The sequence below is a fragment of the Lichenostomus cassidix genome, chromosome 22, assembly GCF_008360975.1.
Source record: "Lichenostomus cassidix isolate B80296 chromosome 22, HeHo_3.0, whole genome shotgun sequence".
Classification (NCBI taxonomy): domain Eukaryota; kingdom Metazoa; phylum Chordata; class Aves; order Passeriformes; family Meliphagidae; genus Lichenostomus; species Lichenostomus cassidix.
This window is the reverse complement of record NC_139502.1, coordinates 890,355-909,027: the sequence shown is the minus strand read 5'-3', so window position 1 is coordinate 909,027 and position 18,673 is coordinate 890,355. Positions and strand designations below refer to the sequence as shown.

Genomic DNA, 18,673 nt, shown 5'->3' with positions numbered 1-18,673 from the left:
AGGAAGTATTTCCCCATCCAATTAACGAGGTTGTGAGGTACCTTTGGCCTCCTCCATGTTCTCCTGTGCTCCTGCCCTGCCCAGGTGGAGTGGCTGAAGAACGAGGAGCCCATCGATTCCAACCTGGATGAGAACATCGACACCAGGGCTGACCACAACCTCATCATCCGCCAGGCGCGCCTGTCGGACTCCGGGAACTACACCTGCATGGCTGCCAACATCGTGGCCAAGAGGAGGAGCCTGTCAGCCACCGTGGTGGTCTATGGTGAGTGCCAGGGGCCCTGTGGGGAGCAGAGGTGGCAGTGCCCATTGCTGCCCTGTGCTGTATTTGTGCTGCTCTACCTGCTCTGGGTGAGACCTGGCGCACACAGCATCCCACATCCTGCTGGGGTGGATTCCCCGCTGGCTTTGGGGCTGGTTTGGGGCTGGTTTGGGGCTCTGGCCCAGCCCTGCAGCCCCCCAGCATGGGCTGTTGGTGGTTTTTTTTGCAGTGAACGGGGGCTGGTCCTCGTGGACAGAGTGGTCCAACTGCAACGCGCGCTGCGGCCGCGGCTGGCAGAAACGCTCACGCACCTGCACCAACCCCGCGCCCCTCAACGGCGGCGCCTTCTGCGAGGGAATGTCTGTGCAGAAAATCACCTGCACCTCCCTGTGCCCCGGTGAGTCCCTGGGGAGGGGGTTTGGGTGCCACGTTCACGGGACAGCGCTCGGTGGGAAGGGGCAGGCAGGGCGTGGGGCTTGGGGAGCCCAGTGAGGGCAGGGAGGGAGTGGGGAATGCAGCCGTGGCTGGGTGAGGGGTGAGGGCAGAGCCAGGCGCCTGTGGGCTGACCTGCCATGTGTGTCAGGGCTGGAGCTCACCCTGCCACCCCCAAAACACTGCCAGAACAGCCACTGCCTCAGGGGGAGAAATCAGGGGCCTGGCTGGGGGTCTGGGGTTAATTTGGAGAGGGGAGGTGATGTTAATAATGCCAGAGAGAAACACAGAAACCTGAGCTGAGCACTTCATTAAAAGTATTATTTACCTTGCAAAAGTTTGCTTTGAAGTCTATTAGGTGTGGAGTTAGAGGGACAGAGATGTAGCAGGTGTTGCTGTAGGACCTCCCCAGTGGGACAGGCAGTGCTGACAGTGGATTTTCCCTCCCCACGCAGTGGATGGGAGCTGGGAGGTGTGGAGTGAGTGGTCAGTGTGCAGCCCCGAGTGTGAGCACCTGCGGGTGCGGGAGTGCGTCGCCCCGGCGCCCCGGAACGGCGGCAAGCACTGCGAGGGACTCAGCCAGGAGTCAGAGAACTGCACCGAGGGGCTGTGCATCCAAGGTGAGCTGCCACGGGGCTGAGCAGGGCAGGGCTTTTGGGGTTTTCACCTGGAAGGTGAAAAGTCCAGGGAACCTGTGGGGTGGGACTCCTCTGTCTGAAATGTTCCTGTGAAAAAGGAGGTGGTTTTCCATGTGAAGTCTGAAATTTTCCAGGTCGCTGGATTTGTGTCGTGCATTCCTTGACTGTGAGTGATTGGATGATTCTAAAATCCCAAATCCAGGGGTGTAACTCTGACCTCCACAGCCAAATGTGCTCCTCATCCTTCTGCCTTTCCTTGCAAGCAAATGGGCAAAGCCCCACATGAGCTCAAGGGCAGAGTTTGCTCCTTTTGCTGCCTTTAGCACAGGAGTTAAATCTGGGCAGATCTGCAGCTCCCTGGGAAAGGCTTTGCCCTTCCTCAATGTCTGGGAAGCATCTGGCTCTGGGAAGCTGCTGCTGTCCCCAGCACAGGGAGCAGGCAGAGCAGCCCTGCGGCTGCACAGGCCCTGCACACAGAAAGAATTTGCAGTTTATTCCTGCCCTGAGCCTGCTCCCCATCCCTGTGGAGGATCTGTCACCTCGTCAGGTGGAACAGCAGCCCTGGGAGCAATCAGGAGTGCCAGGGCTGAGGGGTGCAAACCAGAATGTGTCTGTTCTCTTTAGCGTTGTGTTTAACCAGTCCTCTGTCCTTGTTTCTGTGGTTCTGCATTGCCTTTTCCCTTCTAAAGAAAATGAACTCTCCTTTTTTACCCTGAGATTTAGTACTTTCCCAGTGGCAGAGAGCATCCTGTGTGTGTTTATTCAGGCTTCAGAGACACCTCAGCTGAGAGCTCTCCTTCTCGGCTGTCGCTGTCCATGTGTCCTTGTGTCACATTATTTTTAGGGCTGTAATTGCTTTCTCAGCTAACAGGAATTGATGCAATTACCCTATTTTTTAAAAGTCTCTTCTCCCCAGTTCATCTTCCAGTATGTGCCTTTCCTGCTCTGCTTCTCATCCCGTGGGGAATTGTGGAGGAAATGCAGCCCTGAGCTGCAGCAAACCAATCTCGTGGAGGTTTTTTATCAGGCACAACTTGTTAACTTTGCTCCTTCCGTGAGGCAAAAATAGAAATGTTCCTTTGGTTAACAAATAAGGGCTGAGCTGGAAGGGAGGATGAGAATGGAGGATGCCAGGGAAGAACCAGCCTGGTTTGGATCTGGCTGGGAAAATACTGATCCTCGGGATGAATGTTCAGATTCCGAGTCAGTGAATAAAAGGGGATAAAATGGGATCAACTCTGAGGTTCTTTATTCAGTCCTTGACAGGAGACTTTGGGAATAACCCAAAGACAACACACAGGCACATCCCTGTGCTTCCTTTGGCTCTGATTTCCTGGAGGATCCTGATGGATCCCCAGTCCTTACTGAGGAGCAACTGGAAGAGCTTTTCCTTCAGGGAATTTCTTGTGGAACTTGGAACAGTTGGGTAGATCCAAACCTAGGTGCAGGAGGAAGATTTCTGTGGGGTTTGATGCAGATGAAAGGTTTGCAGGGCTGCCAGATTGACACCCTGGAATGCAAAGGTCACTTGGACCCCAGACAGTCCCAACACCTCATGGTTTCTTGGATATTTGTTCTTTTGGTGTTTATTCCCTTCCAGCATTCCCAGTAGGATACTTTGCTGTGGTAGATTTCTCTCCCTTGCAGAGGTGAAAGCTTTCTCTTTGCTTAATAAAAGAGAAAGGGTTTTTTTGAGAGCTTTTTGTTTTACTTTTATCTATTTGCTTTAAAGTTATTTTTCCTGACTTCAAAACCTATTGATTTCTTCTCCCAGCGCCCAAAACCGAAACAAACATTCAGGGCCACAGGAACTGAACTGCAAACATGTTTTTATTAATGCACCACAAATAATCACAAAACAATCACAAATCATTTTGGGTCCCATTTTCCAAGCAGCTCCAGAAGGCTCCTGGACCCAGCAAGCTCCCAGTTTTTGGGAAATGCTTTTCCCTTTGCAGTTTGCCTCACATAGCCCTGTGAAGGGTTTACTTCACTGCAGCTCCAGTCTGGCACCCCTCATTGGGGGTTTTGTGCCTCATTTTCCTGAAAAACCAAAAACAACCTCAGGAAGGGAAGAAAATCACACCCCAGTTTTTTGGCATTTTTTGGCCAAAATCCAGCAATCTCCTGGGTTAAATCTTTCTAAACTGATCATTCTCACAATGTGTGAAAACAAGAGAAGGAGCCTCATAATCCTTTTGTCCAAATCTCCCATTTTCAGGGGTTACTTTGGCAGGTTTGGATCTGGCTGTGTTCATACTCACACACAGAGGTGCCATTATTGGGGTGTTCAGGTACAAAAATGGGACTATACTGTGCATTTCTGTATTTTATAACAAATTGAAGTGCCCATCATCAGCCTTTCCATACATCAACCACAACAAAGGAATCATTAATCCTGACCTGACTCTCTTTGCCAATGATCCACTGCAAAGTATTGAACTTCCTTCTTGCTGAGGTGTAAATAAACACCAGCATCCAATAGAGCCAACAAATACCTGAATTAACCAAGTGAGAAATTACTGCGAAGGAACATCCTGAAAGGGATTTAGGAAAAAAAAAAAAAAAAGAAGATGAAGAGAAAAATATGGACAACATAAAATATTCATATTGTCAGCAAACGAGGAGAAAATGTTTCATTTATAGAGTGAGACAGAAGCAATATAGGAAATAGATATGCTCCATGTAAATTTATTAAGTGCAACTTTCTCTCTTTCTCTCTCTCTGTCTTTCTCTCTCTCTCTCTCAGATAAAAAACCTCTTCATGAAATAAAATCCCAAAGTAAGTTATTTTTTCTCTCTTGTAAATATGATTTTCCTCATCTTCTCTGCCATTTGGGTTATTTGTTTAGGAGCTAAGTAGGACCCAAGGTTTTCTGAAAGGCTTTAGCATCTGCTGAAAGCATCTTTAGAGCAGCTCTGTGATCCCAGGGTTCCATCTGAAGCCAGGGAGTGCTCATCCCCAGCAATTTGTGTCTGACAGGGAGCCCTGGCTGCAGGCAGGCTGGGCTTGGGATCGATCTCTGCAGCCCTTGTAATTAGGGAAAAAGGGATTAACGCCAGAGTTTGGGTTTCTCGGTGCAGATTTGGTTCCACTGCTGGCTCTGACCTTGCTCAGCTCCCTCCAGGCTTCCTGTCTCACCTGGAGGGAGTTTCCTTGCCTTTCCCTGTGTCTGGGGATCATCTCTGGGCTGCTCTTCTGTCCTCCACCTGCAGCTCTGCCCAGCTCCTGACAGGAGAGAGGGACCAGGAAATGGGCTGTGCCCAGGGAACAGGGACAGGAGAGAGGGAACAGCCTCAGGCAGCGCCAGGTTGGACATCAGCAGGAATTTCCCCACGGGAAGGGCTGTAAAGGATTGGCAAACCCAGGCAGGTTTGGAGTCCCCAGCCCTGGAGGTGACACTTGAGCCGAGCTGGGCGCTGACCATGGTGCTGCTGCTGTGCTGATCGTTGGACTTTGGCATCTCCGAGGGCTTTTCCACCCTTGGTCATCCTGTCTTTGACATTCCTGGTTCTTAGTTATTTCTCAGGACACCAAAAATCGAGATTAGGGAGCTGAAAGGGGTGCTGAGGTTGCACCAGGACCTCCTGACTCATCAGTGATGCAAAATCAAAGCCAATTATGAAGGTAATTGAGGGACAAACTGTTCCTCTAAATAATCTCTTACACAAGTCCCTGACTTTTGATCCTTGAGCTCCAAGAGTGAGGAAAAGGCCTTGGATGAGGGAGTGATGGAGAGCTCGGGAAAGGGAGCTGGAAACACCTCTGGGATCTCCTGCCAAGGATCCCAGGCTCTCCCTGCCCTGCTGGAGCTGGGGAAGTGTGCCCTGCACAGCTCCTGCACAGCACTTCTTGTAAATGAGATAATTTAATCAATTACGTCTCCTAATGTACTAAACCAAATGTTTCATTTTCTGCTCCTGCACATCTTAAATTATCTTCAGGTGCTTTATGAAACTTAATCATAGTTAATAGAAACTTCATTACCATCAAATGTGCTTTCAATAAATGTTGTGTAACAGTGTCAGGAGGTGGAGTGAAAAATAGGCTGCAGTTAGCACAAACATGGATCCTGGAGCAGAACGGGATGAAGCTGGTGCTGCCTGCCAGGGTCCCTCTGCCCTGGGCCAGGAGGATGCAGCTCATTAAGGAGTAATTGGTTGACTATAAATGTTTGCTTTTCTGGTTGGTTTGTTTGTTTGCTTTTCACTTGGTTCCCTTCTGGGAAAAAATAAAAGCAGAAACTCACCCCGCTCCCCCAGACTTCCCACGCTTTCCTCCTTCCCAAAATTTCTAATCTCCCATGGAAGGAATTCTCCAAAAGAAAAGATTAAAAGGTGAAGAGATTAAAATTACTTTTAAAAAACCCATTAACTGTTTCTAAAGAAATGCTAAAATCCTAAATCAAAAAGAAGGTCTCCTTTCTCACGGAGTTGTGTTCCATGGGAATAATTCAAGGAATACTGAGTCACCCTGGGTTTGCCCTTTTAACATAAAGCTGTTTAAAACCCACTAAATCCTGAAAAGGATCCTTTGCCTCTGAACTCTGTGGTTCCTTGGGGTTTCTGGGGGTTTTCCTGGCAATGGGCAGTTATGGGAACACCTGAATGACTCCTCCAGGTGCTCCATGGAACAGAGCAGTGACCTTTTTATTAAAGGGAAGGAACCTCAGCAAGAATTCCTACGAGAGTTTTTAATCACAGAATTTATAGAGCAGTGTCCAATTCAAATTCTGGAGGTTCTTCAAAGTAGTCAATGAAGAGAAAATTCTTCTCCTTGGAAAAAATTTTCTTGAGTCAGACCATTCCCATTTTTTTGGATTCCATGTTCTCCCTCTCATCTTTAACCCATGTACAATAGTTCAAAAGTGGGAAACTGGAATTGTCTGATGTGGGAATCGATGGAAAAGGAGATGCTGAAGCACTTGAGGAGATTTAGAGTCAGAAATTGCAGTTCCTCACAGCAAGGACCTGAGGAGTGGTTTGTGCTCTGGTTTGGAGGGCAGGAGATCAGAGCTGAGATTCTCCCCTTTTGCTGTGCTGTTCATTTTAAAAATTCAGCTAAAATTAAATTATATGACTTTCAGCAGAAAAGCACAACAGAAGCCTCCTCCCAAACACTAATTAAGTAATTTCCGTAATTGGCTATTTATTAAATGCTGATTTTAACTTTCCACCCTATTTCTGTGCAGTGCAGTTCATTTACTGGCTCTGAGCACTCTGGATTTCCGGGTTATTTTTTGTTGCTCTCAGTGGCAGTGAATAAATCCAGTTTCAGTTCCTGGGGCTCTCCCATGCCAGGAGGAGACCCAGCAGAGACCCAGACAATGCCCAGGGTGGCTCCTGGCTCCTTCCCCCACCCTGGAGCTGGGAATTCAGAGAAACACCCCAGGACCCTCCTAGGGAATTGCCAAGTGATTTAATTTCATGGTACATGGTCCCAAATCCCAGCAGATCGAGGGGAGCAGGGCTGGATGTTTCAATTATGGAATATTGCAGGCTTCATTTGGATTCATTCCGTCACAGCAGTGAATTCCTTTTCTCTGCTGGAAAGTTTGAAATTGCAAAAGGCTGGTTGTGAGGTCATGGCTGGGTGCAGCCCCAGGGGGTTCAGGCTCCAGCCTGTTCCCAAAGACTGAAGGAGCTCCTGGGAATTTGGGATCTCCTCAGCAGAGCTGGGAGGGATGGAGTGCTGCTGCTGATTCCAAAGCTCACCCAGCAAATACTGAGGGGAGGAGAGGAATCTTCACTTGGTTTTTTTCAGAGGATTCACGACCTCCTGGATTAGCTCCAGAATTCTAACCTAAAGCTTCCAAGTCCCTGGAAAGCAGCAAGAGCTGAAACTCTGCTGATGGCTGAAGCAGCCCTCCCTGCTGCAGTTCCATGTGCTCCTTCCCACTGATTCCCACAGGCTGATGCTGCCCTGGGGCTGGAATGGGAATGGGAAGTGATGGCACAGCCAGGAGCCTGAGCTGGCTCCGTGTGCCCAGGGAGGAGAGAGAGCTCTGCTGCCTTCCCAACCTCCCTGGGAACACCTGGAAAGAGCCAGGGGCCATCCCTAGAGCAATCCAGATGGATCCAGGCTCTGCAGGATCCATCCCTAGAGCACACCAGGCTCTGCAGGACACAGGATCCATAGGGCATTCCGCTCACCCTCTCAGCCCTTGTTTTCCAGCGCTGCCTGTGCTCCCCTGCCTGGCTCCCCGTTGGTGTCTCCATCCCCACCTGCAGATCCCTGTCCCTGTCCCGTCCCTGTGACGCTGTTCTCTCCCGCAGACGTGGAGCGCGGCGGGGACATCGCGCTGTACTCGGGGCTGGCGGCGGCGGTGCTGGCGGTGGCCGTGCTGGCGCTGGGGGTGACACTGTACCGGCGCAGTCAGAGTGAGTACGGCGTGGATGTCATTGATTCCTCTGCACTCACGGGAGGCTTCCAGACTTTTAATTTTAAAACAGTCAGACAAGGTTAGTGCGGCGATTTCCTTCTTTCTCTGCAGAGCTGCCACTGCTCAGCGCTGCTGGAGGTGGGGAGGGGGTTGTGGGGCAGCCAGGGCAGGGACAGGGAATTGGGATTGGCTCTGCTCTGTCCCACACACACAGTCCTTGGCCACTCTCCAGGTGCTTTAGAAATGCTGTTCTCACCTTCTGCACCGACTTAGGAAAAGCTAAAGCAAAGCAAACCCAGGCAGCACAGCTGTATTCCCTCCTGTTCTCTGTTACACACCTTCCCTTCACCCCAATAAAATAGATTATTCTTTCACTGATAATTTGAGAAACCCAGCTGGAAGTATTTTGTAATTTGATATAACGCTCAGGTCTGTGGGAAATAAATGTGTGTAAAGAAGGGTCAGTTAAAAAAGACCCCTAAAGCTCTAGGGAAAACCACCAATGCCATAAAATATGGACAAAACATTTACTAAAAGCAGCACTCGGGTTTTCTGGAATGTTGTTTCCTTTGGGTAGGAAGGTGGGGAGGGATGGAAATGGGGATGAAAGCAGAATGTTGCTTTGATTCTGTGCTGCCATTCTACCTCAGACCTGCCTGATTGTGGGTGGGTGGGAGGTGGGTGGGGTGTGAAAGTGTCCCCATGTCTCTGTTCTCTCTTCAGAAAAGGGAAATATGTCGCAGAGTTTGTTTGGGGGGTTTGGTGGTGTTGTTTTTACACTTTCTTTATTTCCTGGAGACGTTCCTCACCAAGCATGACTTGCAAGAAATTGGGAAAAGGGCTTGGCAGACAAGGCCATTTGAAGGAGGTTCATTCATCCATTTCTAAATCCAAACCTTTAATTAGGGCTGTGTAAATCTCAATGACTGTCTCAAACAGGAACTTTTTCCTTTGTGGTTCAGTTTGAGTCTTGTTTTGAGACTGGGGAATTGTTTGCTTGACTTAATGCTTAAAACCTTTCGTTCTGGATGCTCTGAAAATACCTAAAAAAAACAACTAAACAACCAAACAAAAAGACTCCACCACAAAACCAAGCAGCTGAAGGATTCAGGCCCTAAATCCAGCCACTCCTTCTCATTTTTCAGAGTGTTTTCTGAGCTAAAATGCCTCTAAATTAATAACTGTGGTGGTTTTCCCTCTATTACTCTTGTCCCACTTCCCTTTCAGCCCAGTTTCCCTCAGGCATGAAGTTGTGGGTTTGTGTAAAAGGTCTGCAGGAAGATGTTTTCACCCCATGGGGTTTAATATAAGGGGAAAAAAAACAAGAGAGAAAAAAGGGCAAACACACAAACTTGAATCCAAAACAAAGGGAGGCTTCTGCTTGGATTCCTGTGCTCTGGAGCTGCCAGAAGCGTGGCAAACATGAAGAGTGTCAGATCTGTTCATTGTTCTCCAACATGGCCTGGGGGGACTTTGGGCTCTGAGAGCTCCAGGGAGGAAGAGCAAACCCAGAGGGAATGGGGAGATTTGGGAAGGGATTGAGATTTGGGAAGGGATGGAGGTTTGGGAAGGGATTGTGAGGTGTCCCCTCCATCCCTGGGGAGGTTTGGGAAGGGACTGTGAGGTGTCCCCTCCATCCCTGCCAAGCCCTGCCCTGCTGTCCCCACAGGTAACTCACTGCTCCTGAACTCAGCCCTGCAGCCCGAGCTGACCGTCAGCAGGACCTACAGTGGCCCCATCTGCCTGCAGGACCCCCTGGACAAGGAGCTGATGACAGAGTCCTCCCTGTTCAACCCTCTGTCCGACATCAAGGTCAAGGTGCAGAGCTCCTTCATGGTGTCCCTGGGTGTCACCGAGAGGGCAGAGTACCACAGCAAGGCACATCCCGGGACGTTTCCTCACGGCAATCCCAGGGCTTTTGGGACAATCCAGGCCAGGAACAAAGCCATGTACATCCAGAACTTGGCCTCCATCTCCACCAGCAGCGAGCTGAGGACCACAGCCCTGTTTGGGCACCTGGGGGGACGTTTGGTGGTTCCAAACACAGGTGGGTGGATCTTTCCTCATTAACAGCACATAAAAGAATTTTAGATTAGGCTGCCTGATGTAGGGTTTTATAACTAAATTTAAAAAAAGGGCAGGAAAGACAACGCAGGGGCCCCGTTAATGCAAATTTTGGGAAGTAGGGCACGTTGCCCACACAGGACATGAGTGATCAGAGGGAAGCCTGAGCTGAGAGTGAAGACGCATTATGCCTGTTTGAACTGTTTTAAATTACTGCCTCTCTTGATGTCTTCAGCATGAAAGTCACATTAATCAAAGCTGTGCTTGCTTGGATGCTGATCCAAAGGCGAGGCTCCCCGGGAAGGGTCGATCCCAGATCAGATCTTACATAAGGAGGTCACAGTGAGCAGCAGCTCCTGTCCCACAGCCCTGCTGCCCACCAGGGCTCTGCCTCCTCCTGCCCTCCTGTTTGCCTCTTTCCTGGAGCAAAAAGCTCCACAGATTCCCACAGTGGGACCCTTCTGGGTCAGTCCAGGGCTGGGCTGGGATGCTCACCCTGCCTTGTGTGATGAGTGTGGTGACCTCAGAGGTTTGTGGGTGTTTCAGATGTGCAGAAGTGTTTGTTGAATGGCTGAAGGGCAGATCAGAGTCCAGCCAAGGCTGGCAGGGTCTCTGCACCACAGGGCTGTGTTTGCATCACCCCAATCACAGCCCTTTGCTTGGGGATTTTGTCTCTCCAAAAAGCAGCACAAAAAGCCAGATACCCCCATTGCCAGCTAAGGGTTCTCATCCTTCAAATTCCAGTGTTATTTACTCACTTTACATTCAGCTCTGTTTTTGTTTGACCAGTGGCTGCAGGATTATCTCCTGCTCTCTGGTTGAACTGGATGATTTAAAGCTTTATCCTTCATGTCCCGTGTTTTAAAGGTTGCCATCAAGGCTGTGGGTTGTGTTCAGAGGGGATTGGTAGCACTGCCAGCCCAGGGCTGCACTGCCATGCGCAACATGTGGAATGTTTTAATTGCTCCACAGATTGGTTTTATGGCGAGGAAGGAACATTGCAGAGGCACTAAGTTAAGGCATGAATTAAGAATTCCCTCATACTATATATTTAGCTACTTTATGTAATGGTAGTCCCATCAATTAGATTATTAAAATATGTATTTGGTCCACTTGCAATTTATGTAATTCCTGCTGCCTTTATGTAAGATCAGCCTTGCTAAGCAGCTGTAAATTCCAGCGTGATCAAGTCAGTGCCTCGCTGAGGTTCTGCATCGTGTGACAGATGCAAAGCCAAACACATCCCTCCTCTCCTGAGAGTGAGATAGAGCAGTTTAATTCCAGTGGTACCCAGTGGAAAACTCCTTTGTTAACTTCTGATTCATTCTGGTGATGTAAATGGAGGTTGAGATCAAGGAGTTTGAGGTCCAGGAGTTGTGCTGTGTGCAAACACAGAGGTGATTGCCCTGCAGGCTCAGGTGCTCTCTCCAGGAGGAGATTCCCTGGGATCCCACACTGATCAGATTTTATTCCTAAAAGGAAAGGGGCAGAGAGATTTCAAGGGGCTTTTTGGGAAATAAGATGTGTTTTCCTTTAATGGAAAAACAGCAGCTTTATTTCCTTCAATAATTTATTTTCCTTTCATCTGATGCTGTCGCCATCAGCAATTCAGAGCAGCATTCCTTAGGGTGATCCCTCGGGTGTGAATTCCCTGTTCCCTCCACCCTGTGCCCTTCCCAAGGTCAGCCTTGCCTCTGCTCTGTTGCAGGGGTCAGTTTGCTGATTCCACATGGAGCCATTCCTGAAGAGAGTTCCTGGGAAATCTACCTGGCCATCACCCAGAGGGAGTCCAGGTGAGACACAGGAGCACAGAGCTGTGGCTCTGCCTGATTTCCTGGGTCTGGAACGGAGCAGGCAGGAGTCACTCCTTGTCCCATTGCTGCTGTGAGGGACACAGAGCTGGCCCTGGAGTGCTGCTGCTGTGAAATCCGTGGGATCCCTGAAATGCTGCTGCAGGACATGGTGTGCTGCTGCTCCTCTCCTCCCCTGCTCAGGAGGAGCTCAGCAGCTGCAGCTCAGGCTCTGGGGGTGCTTTGATTTCTCTTTTAGCCTGAGAATCCCACAGACACTTAGAAGCACCAAGGCTTCAGCAGAATTTATTATTGTGACACTTGAAAAAGAAAAAATATTGGCCTTTTTTGTTGCCCTGTTGTGTCTCTTTTTTTTTCCCCCGCAGCCTCCCTCTCACCAGCACTTGTACACACAGACTGCAGGGAGGGCTGGAACCTCTCAAGCCTCTCTTTAGCAGGGCTGGAGCTCTGAAAGTGCATTTTCTGAGCACCCACAGTTAGAGCTGCACTGAGCTGGGAGATGGCAGAGCTGTGCAGATCCACTCTGGGTTTGGAGCCTGTGGGATCTGAGCACAGGGCTGCTCATCCCATGGCACCACAGAGCCCCAGGCCCTGGGATGGAGCATCCAAGTCAGCTTGGGCTTCTCCCCTTTTATATCTTGATTTTATAATTGTGTCTTCTTATTCATATGGTGGTTGAGGTCCTTTCCCTGATTTTTACCTTGGTCGAGGTTCTTTCTCTTATTTTTCATCTTGGAAACACCATTTGCTTTCATTTGAAGAGGGCACTGCATGGCCAGTAATTGAGGAGCCAATAGTGGGGATCACACAACCCCAATGAATTAAAATACAACCAAACAGCAACAGAACCAGCAGGGCAAGAGGTTTCAGTTGCTGATCAATGTCCAAGTGAGTCTCCTCCACTCTGGCACTGCTCCTGCCCAAGTGTTTATTCCAGGAGATATGGAAAACCTGTGGCTGTGGAGATGAGTTCAATTTGTTTGAGAGGGAGAGAAGAAAAGAATATTCTTCTCAGGCACTTCATCTCTGTAACTCAGCAAGGAAATAATCCAGCTATGACTTCAGCCCAGATGAATCCCTGGATCTCCAGAGCCTGTCCTGCAGCCACAGACACAGATCCACCTTGCCCTAAATCCAAGCACAGCCCTCTCCCCCATGTCTGCATAAGTCACTGAGCTCGTTCCTCCTGCAGAATATAAATGGCTTTTCAAAGCAGAGAGATCACACTCAATCTGGAAAAATTTATGAGCCTGTGTTTTTTAAACCATAATTTGTTTTATCTCCGCTCCTGTGAAAATATTGTTGATGGCAGTGTTTGGAGGCAGAGCACGATGGGGAAGGACCAGCTGGTGCTCGAAGCAGGGCTGACTGGCACAGAGCAATTTCAGTGCTGGGTTTGGGTTAAACAAATTGAAATGTATTTTAAATACCAGAATCCTGAACTGACCAGCCACTGATTGGAGTTAGATGGGGTCTAATGGGTTTGTTTCATCTCCAGCTGCTGCTTCCACGTGCAATGAGCACAGCACCGAGCTTGTCTCTGTCTGCAGCAGATGAGGGAGGTGTTTGGATTTGAACTAAAACACTTCCAGTAAATTCTCACTCCTGACAGCCACTCTTGTCTTTGCTGCCCCAAGCCTGGAGCCCGAGGGCCCTGAGGTGCTGCTGAGCCCCGAGGTGAGCTGTGGTCCCCCCGAGCTGAGGGTCAGCTCTCCCTTCGCCCTGACCGTCCCGCACTGCGCCCACGCCGACCCCCAGCACTGGAGCATCCACCTCAGGAGGAGGACTCAGCAGGGGAAGTGGGAGGTAAGCTCAGACAGCCTGGAGCAAGGATGGAATTGGGATCAGCCCTTGGTGGTGCAGGTCAGAGGTTCTGTCAGGGACAGGCACAGAGAAAAACCTGAGAGAAACCATGGCAGCAAAAAAAGGGTTTGCACTTTGTGAAGGAGCAGCAGAATTGTTCTCAGCTGTTTCACCAGGATGTGCAAAACAAACCCCACTGATGGATCCCAGAAATGCAGCCTGTCCCTCCCTGCTCTGAACCCTGCCTTGGCTGTGGCTCTGCTTTAAACCATTCCCAGGCCAGGCCAGGTTTCCCACTTCAGATTTACCGAGTCCTTAGGGAGCTCCAGCAGGGCTGGGTGCAAACAGCCTGGGTCCCTGAGGAGTGGGACACAGGGACATGGGGACAGAGGGACAGAGGGACACAGGGCACCTGGTGGGGCTGCAGGGCAGGACTGAGCAGCAAAGGCAGAGCAGAGGCAGTTTTTGATGAAGGTAAACGTGGCTGTAATGGGTGTTCTGGAAGGAAGTCAAACCCCAGCCATTGTTCAAGGTTTGCTTATTGACTTTAACCTTCAAGGTAATTTTTTAAACTTGACATTGGGGGAAAAAATTAGCCAGAAAGTCAAGAGCACTTGAAAAAAGATGCTAAAATTGCTTACGCATCATCATTATTATTGTATGTACACAGTGAGTCCTGCACAGGGTCTGGCCATAAATCCTCCTGCTGACTCAGGGCTAAATTGGGAATATTTACTCAGGGAAGCAATCCCCCTTCTCCCCTTCCCAAGTGTGCAGCCTGGCTCTCAGCAACACGCTGCATTCCACTTGAATAAAAATAAAGAATTAATGTCATGACTCCTATTGTCGAGGCCTATTGATTTGACTTCACTTTATTCTTTTTAAACCTGAATTTCATTTTGCAGGAAGTGATGTCTGTGGAAGAGGAAACTACTTCTTGCTACTGCCTGTTGGATCCTTATGCCTGTCACATTCTCTTAAACAGCTTTGGAACTTATGCCCTAATTGGGGAACCCATCTCTGACTGCGCCGTTCGACAGCTGAAAGTCGCCGTTTTTGGCTGCCTGTCTTGCAATTCCCTGGATTACAATCTGAGGGTTTATTGTATGGATAACACCCCTTGTGCATTCCAGGTAAACAGCTTCCCTTCGCTCATTTGGGCTCTGTGTATTCTCCCATAAAATACTGACATCCCTTTATCCTGGGGATATCCTGAGAATATGGGATTTTTTTAACCACTGCTGCACAATTAGAATAAATCCCTCAATTTCTCTGCACTTGTGGATTTACACTGAGACCTTTAGGGCAGCCAAACTCTGTAGTCATTTTTTGCCACCTTCTCAACCACCCAAACTCACCCAGCCCTGGTTTACAAAAATTCAGTTATCCTGCATTTCCTCTAAAAAAAAAAAAAAGCCCAATCCCCACGTGGCAATTGAAATGAGAATTATTTTTCTGCACCGTGTTCCAGGACAAAACAATGACATTCACTGGCTTCTGCAGCCTTGGTAACCTCAGACTCTTTAACAAAATGGTTTTCTTTGGGGAACTGAAATGCAAACAGTTGTGAGATGAATTTTCCCTTCCTTTCCGTGTCTCACAGAAATGGAAACACAACTCTGACTGAAGCACACGCTGCTGCCTCTGTGCTTCTAATAAAAGCCAAGCCACCAAAAGGATTGTTAGAGACTCACAATGGCTTTGTAATTATCCTCTTTATAACACTTAGACAATTAGTGGGTACCGGTGTCTTCCTGATGAGTCTGGAGGAAATGATCAGAAGAATAATTACCAGTTTTCTGCATTCCCAGGAACGAGAGCAGGGTGTTTGTAGATAGTGAGACAACTGTGTGTTTATGGAATCATACAGCCCTTAAAAGCAGGTAAATATTAGTGGGGAACATGGAGAATTACAGTTTTTCTGATAAAATATCAGAGTTGGGGTTGCCGAGTTGTGTTTGACAGTTAATCCTCTACAGTACAGATTTATATAAGGTACAAAATTCCTTTGATTTTGACTTTTTCCCTGTGTGAAAACTCACCTTGCCCTTCCAGCAGCTGACCTGGCCCTTGATGGAGTTCTGAGTGTGCTGGGAACCTCCTGGCTCTCCAAATTTAAGTGCCTCAAGTCCTTTGTGTTTTGCCCAAATCCTGCTGCTGGGGAGGAGTCTCAGCCCATGTGTGTCACTGAAGGCAGAGCAGCACTTAGAGAACATTAAAAAAAATCCAACATACTCAAAGAATTTCGAGAATAGTTAGGAAATAATCTGCTCCCTTTGCAGCTGGAAATCAAAAACTGAAATCTCCCAATTCCTCCCTTCATGTAAACCTGACCAGCAGGAGTTAAACCAAACCAAATGCCTGTAAAAATTGGTTTCTAATAGAAATCCATTAGTACAGTTTCAGAGAGCTCGAGCATTGAATTTTCAGAAGGTCACAATGATTCCAGGAGTCCTCTAACAATGACTTTGGTACTGACAAGCACTAAACCCCTTCGATGGACACAGAGTTTATATAATTTCTGTGGATTAAGAAAGGTAATTCAGAAGCACTGCTTGCCAGCTGATTTTTAAAGACTTCTGCAGCCTCTCCTTCCTCACTGGTGTTTTTACTGTAACAGCACAGGAATAAACATTAAGCACAGGCAGAGGTGATTTTTTTATTATTATTATTCTGTTTTAAATTCACAGAATTACATAAAAATGTCTCTTGGAAGAGAGCTCTGGAGGGCTGTAGTGCAAAGCCCTGCCCAGAGTCTGCCCTTCAGCCTGCTCAGGGTCTTGTCCAGTGATTCTGAAAGTGCCCCAGAGATGGGAAATGGAACTGAATCATTTCACCTCAAGTGTTTGAGGGCTCTGAGAAGCCCTGGGAGAAGTTTCTCAGCAGAGCTGCTGGGCTGGGTTGCACTGGGGGGGTTGGAGTGGGGGGACAGCAACATGTCATTGTCCCAACCACAGTGTCCTGTCAGAAATGGGGCTGGCAGTGCCCAACCCAGCCTGCTGGGAAATACAAACACCAACCCATCACCGCCCACGAGAGAAACTCCACTGCTGCATCCAACCCTGGGAACCTCCCAGAGAGGGATTGTCACTGTATTTGGTTCCTAATACTGAAAACATTCTCTCCTCCCCTGCAGGAAGTGGTTTCGGATGAAAGACTCCAAGGAGGGCAATTGCTGGAGGAACCCAAACTTCTGCCTTTTAAAGGCAACAGCTGCAGCCTGCAGATCTCAGTGCTGGACATCCCTCCCTTCCTGTGGAGAATCAAACCCTTCACTGCCTGTCAGGTACCTGCAGTTCCCCTGCTTCCCTTCCTGCAGGGACAGAACCCAAATGAAACCCAAGCTCCTTTTATTTAAAGAGCTTTAAATCTCTCGAGCGTTTAACAAAAACATGTTGCCTTTTGCTTTTGACAAACACAGATTTCGTTTATAACAGAATGCTGTAAATTTGTCATTTTACAGAAATGCTTGTGCTTTCCCTCTTTTCAATTGCCTCCAACAGAAGGCAAATATTCTTGTTCAAACTTACCACTCCTCAAGATGTTTCTAATATCTGTCATTTCCATTTTGATATAACTATGGAAATATGGCTAAAAATGACATTTAAATGTAACCACGAGTTCAAATCACAGCATGTAGAGACCAAGCATTAGAGCTGAAGAGCAGCAAATTGGTTTTTTCTCTACTCCATTAATTAAAGAGGCTGTTGAAAACCAGAAAGGAAAAATCAAAACAAAGGAAGAATTTCCAAGGATTTTGGTTACTGGAAATGATAAGCAATGTGCTGGCACATGGAGTGGGCTGGTTTTAAAATACAGCACTCAATTAGAATGTACAATCTCCCTTTTCCCAGAAGCAGAGAGACAATTATCCATCCTCCAGTATTTTGGCAAAAACCCTGTTTTAAATGTGTTGCCACGTTCTCCAAAACATGAGAGTAATGGGCTCTGAAGCTGATAAACACAGACCCACAGCATCTCCTCGTTAACAACATGGGAACATTTGTGCTACAGCTTAAGAAATGAAAGAAATTAAATCGTTTTCAGCTTCTTAGGGAGAAGAGCTTTTAAGTGTTTTGTTTGTTACTCTCACTCACCTGCATTTTAAAAGCCAAAGCAAGCAGGGTGAGGATGCCCCAGGACTGCAGCAAAGCCCTGCCAAAATGTGCCCAAAAAGGAAAAAAAATCAGAGGAGTTTCCTCTCAGTACAGCAAACTCAGTTCTGCTCTCAGCAGATTATAGAGCTCCATACTTTGATTAATTTATTGTCCCTTAATCCCTTGTCCAAACACGAGGAATAAATGTCTGTGACAGGCTGGAATTCAACCTCCAAGTGCCATTTAGAGCCTGATCAGAGCAGGGACTCAGGGCTAGAAAAAACCCTCTGCAAAACCTCAGCTGACCCAGGGCTGACCTTACCCACAGGAATATTTGCATTTTATAACTGAGTGTAAATGGGCTGGCTTGGGCAGCTCAGAAATGCAATCACTGTTCCTAAGAGGAACTGCAGAACCTCCACTGGCTCTGTGCTTCCCTCGCAGTGAAAAGCCTGGTGACAGCTCTGGGCTGCTTCCAGCCTCTTTATAGAGAAAAGAATCTATTTTTGCACGTGGAGTTTCTTCCAGTGTTCCCTGGGCTTCTCTCCTACATCCCACCCTGTGAGAGCAGCTGCTGGTGCTGCCTGGCAGGAACAACTGAGCTCAGCCTGCTCCACGGCGTGTCTGGGACACCAGCAGGACCTCCCCGGGCAGCAGGGAGGGACATCAGTGGAGATGATTCCTCAGATGAGCAGCAATCCAAGGCTGCAGCAGATGAATAAATCCTGCTGAGGAGCTGCCTGGAGGCAGGGGGTGGCAGGTGGCACCAGGATTCCTGCAGGCTCTGTGTTTCCTGCCTGTGCTGCCCAGGGCTTGGCTCCCTCCCCACCGGGATCCCCCGGGACAGCAGGAGTGCTGCAGGGGCACAGGGGCAGGAGCTGGGCAGGCACCTCGGGGCACTCAGAGCACCTCTTGGCCTCCCATCCTGTGTCTCCTGGAGGCTCCAGGGCTGTCTGGGGTGAGGAGATGATTTACATCCCCTCTGTCTGCAAGGAACTTCATTATAAAGGCGGAATCGAGCTGAAAGCATTTCTGGAACACTTGAAGCGCTCATTGTTCCACCACACGTTCTGCTCTGCATTGTTTCATACAACTCCTTTCAGCTGAGTGATTCTTCCACGCAGAGTGAAAGCAGAGATGATTACCTTGAAAAAAATCTAATTACAGTTGCTCCACTTCTAAC

The 18,673-nt window shown here is 48.4% G+C and overlaps 1 protein-coding gene across 3 annotated transcripts in view; it reads left to right on the top strand.

Moving 5' to 3' along the window:
• The window catches only part of UNC5D (unc-5 netrin receptor D), an 80,126-nt gene that overhangs the window by 52,760 nt on the left and 8,693 nt on the right, over positions 1 to 18,673 (top strand). The window contains exons 5-14 of one of the 3 annotated variants that reach the window (XM_085080469.1): positions 85 to 265; positions 492 to 659; positions 1,150 to 1,314; positions 4,082 to 4,114; positions 7,609 to 7,713; positions 9,385 to 9,762; positions 11,488 to 11,572; positions 13,228 to 13,396; positions 14,299 to 14,526; positions 16,530 to 16,679. In XM_085080469.1, coding sequence (XP_084936595.1) covers positions 85 to 265; positions 492 to 659; positions 1,150 to 1,314; positions 4,082 to 4,114; positions 7,609 to 7,713; positions 9,385 to 9,762; positions 11,488 to 11,572; positions 13,228 to 13,396; positions 14,299 to 14,526; positions 16,530 to 16,679 — 1,662 coding nt within the window. Of the gene's footprint in view, positions 1 to 84; positions 266 to 491; positions 660 to 1,149; positions 1,315 to 4,081; positions 4,115 to 7,608; positions 7,795 to 9,384; positions 9,763 to 11,487; positions 11,573 to 13,227; positions 13,397 to 14,298; positions 14,527 to 16,529; positions 16,680 to 18,673 lie in introns of all 3 variants that reach the window. The other 2 variants (XM_085080467.1, XM_085080468.1) reach the window with 2 other exon arrangements.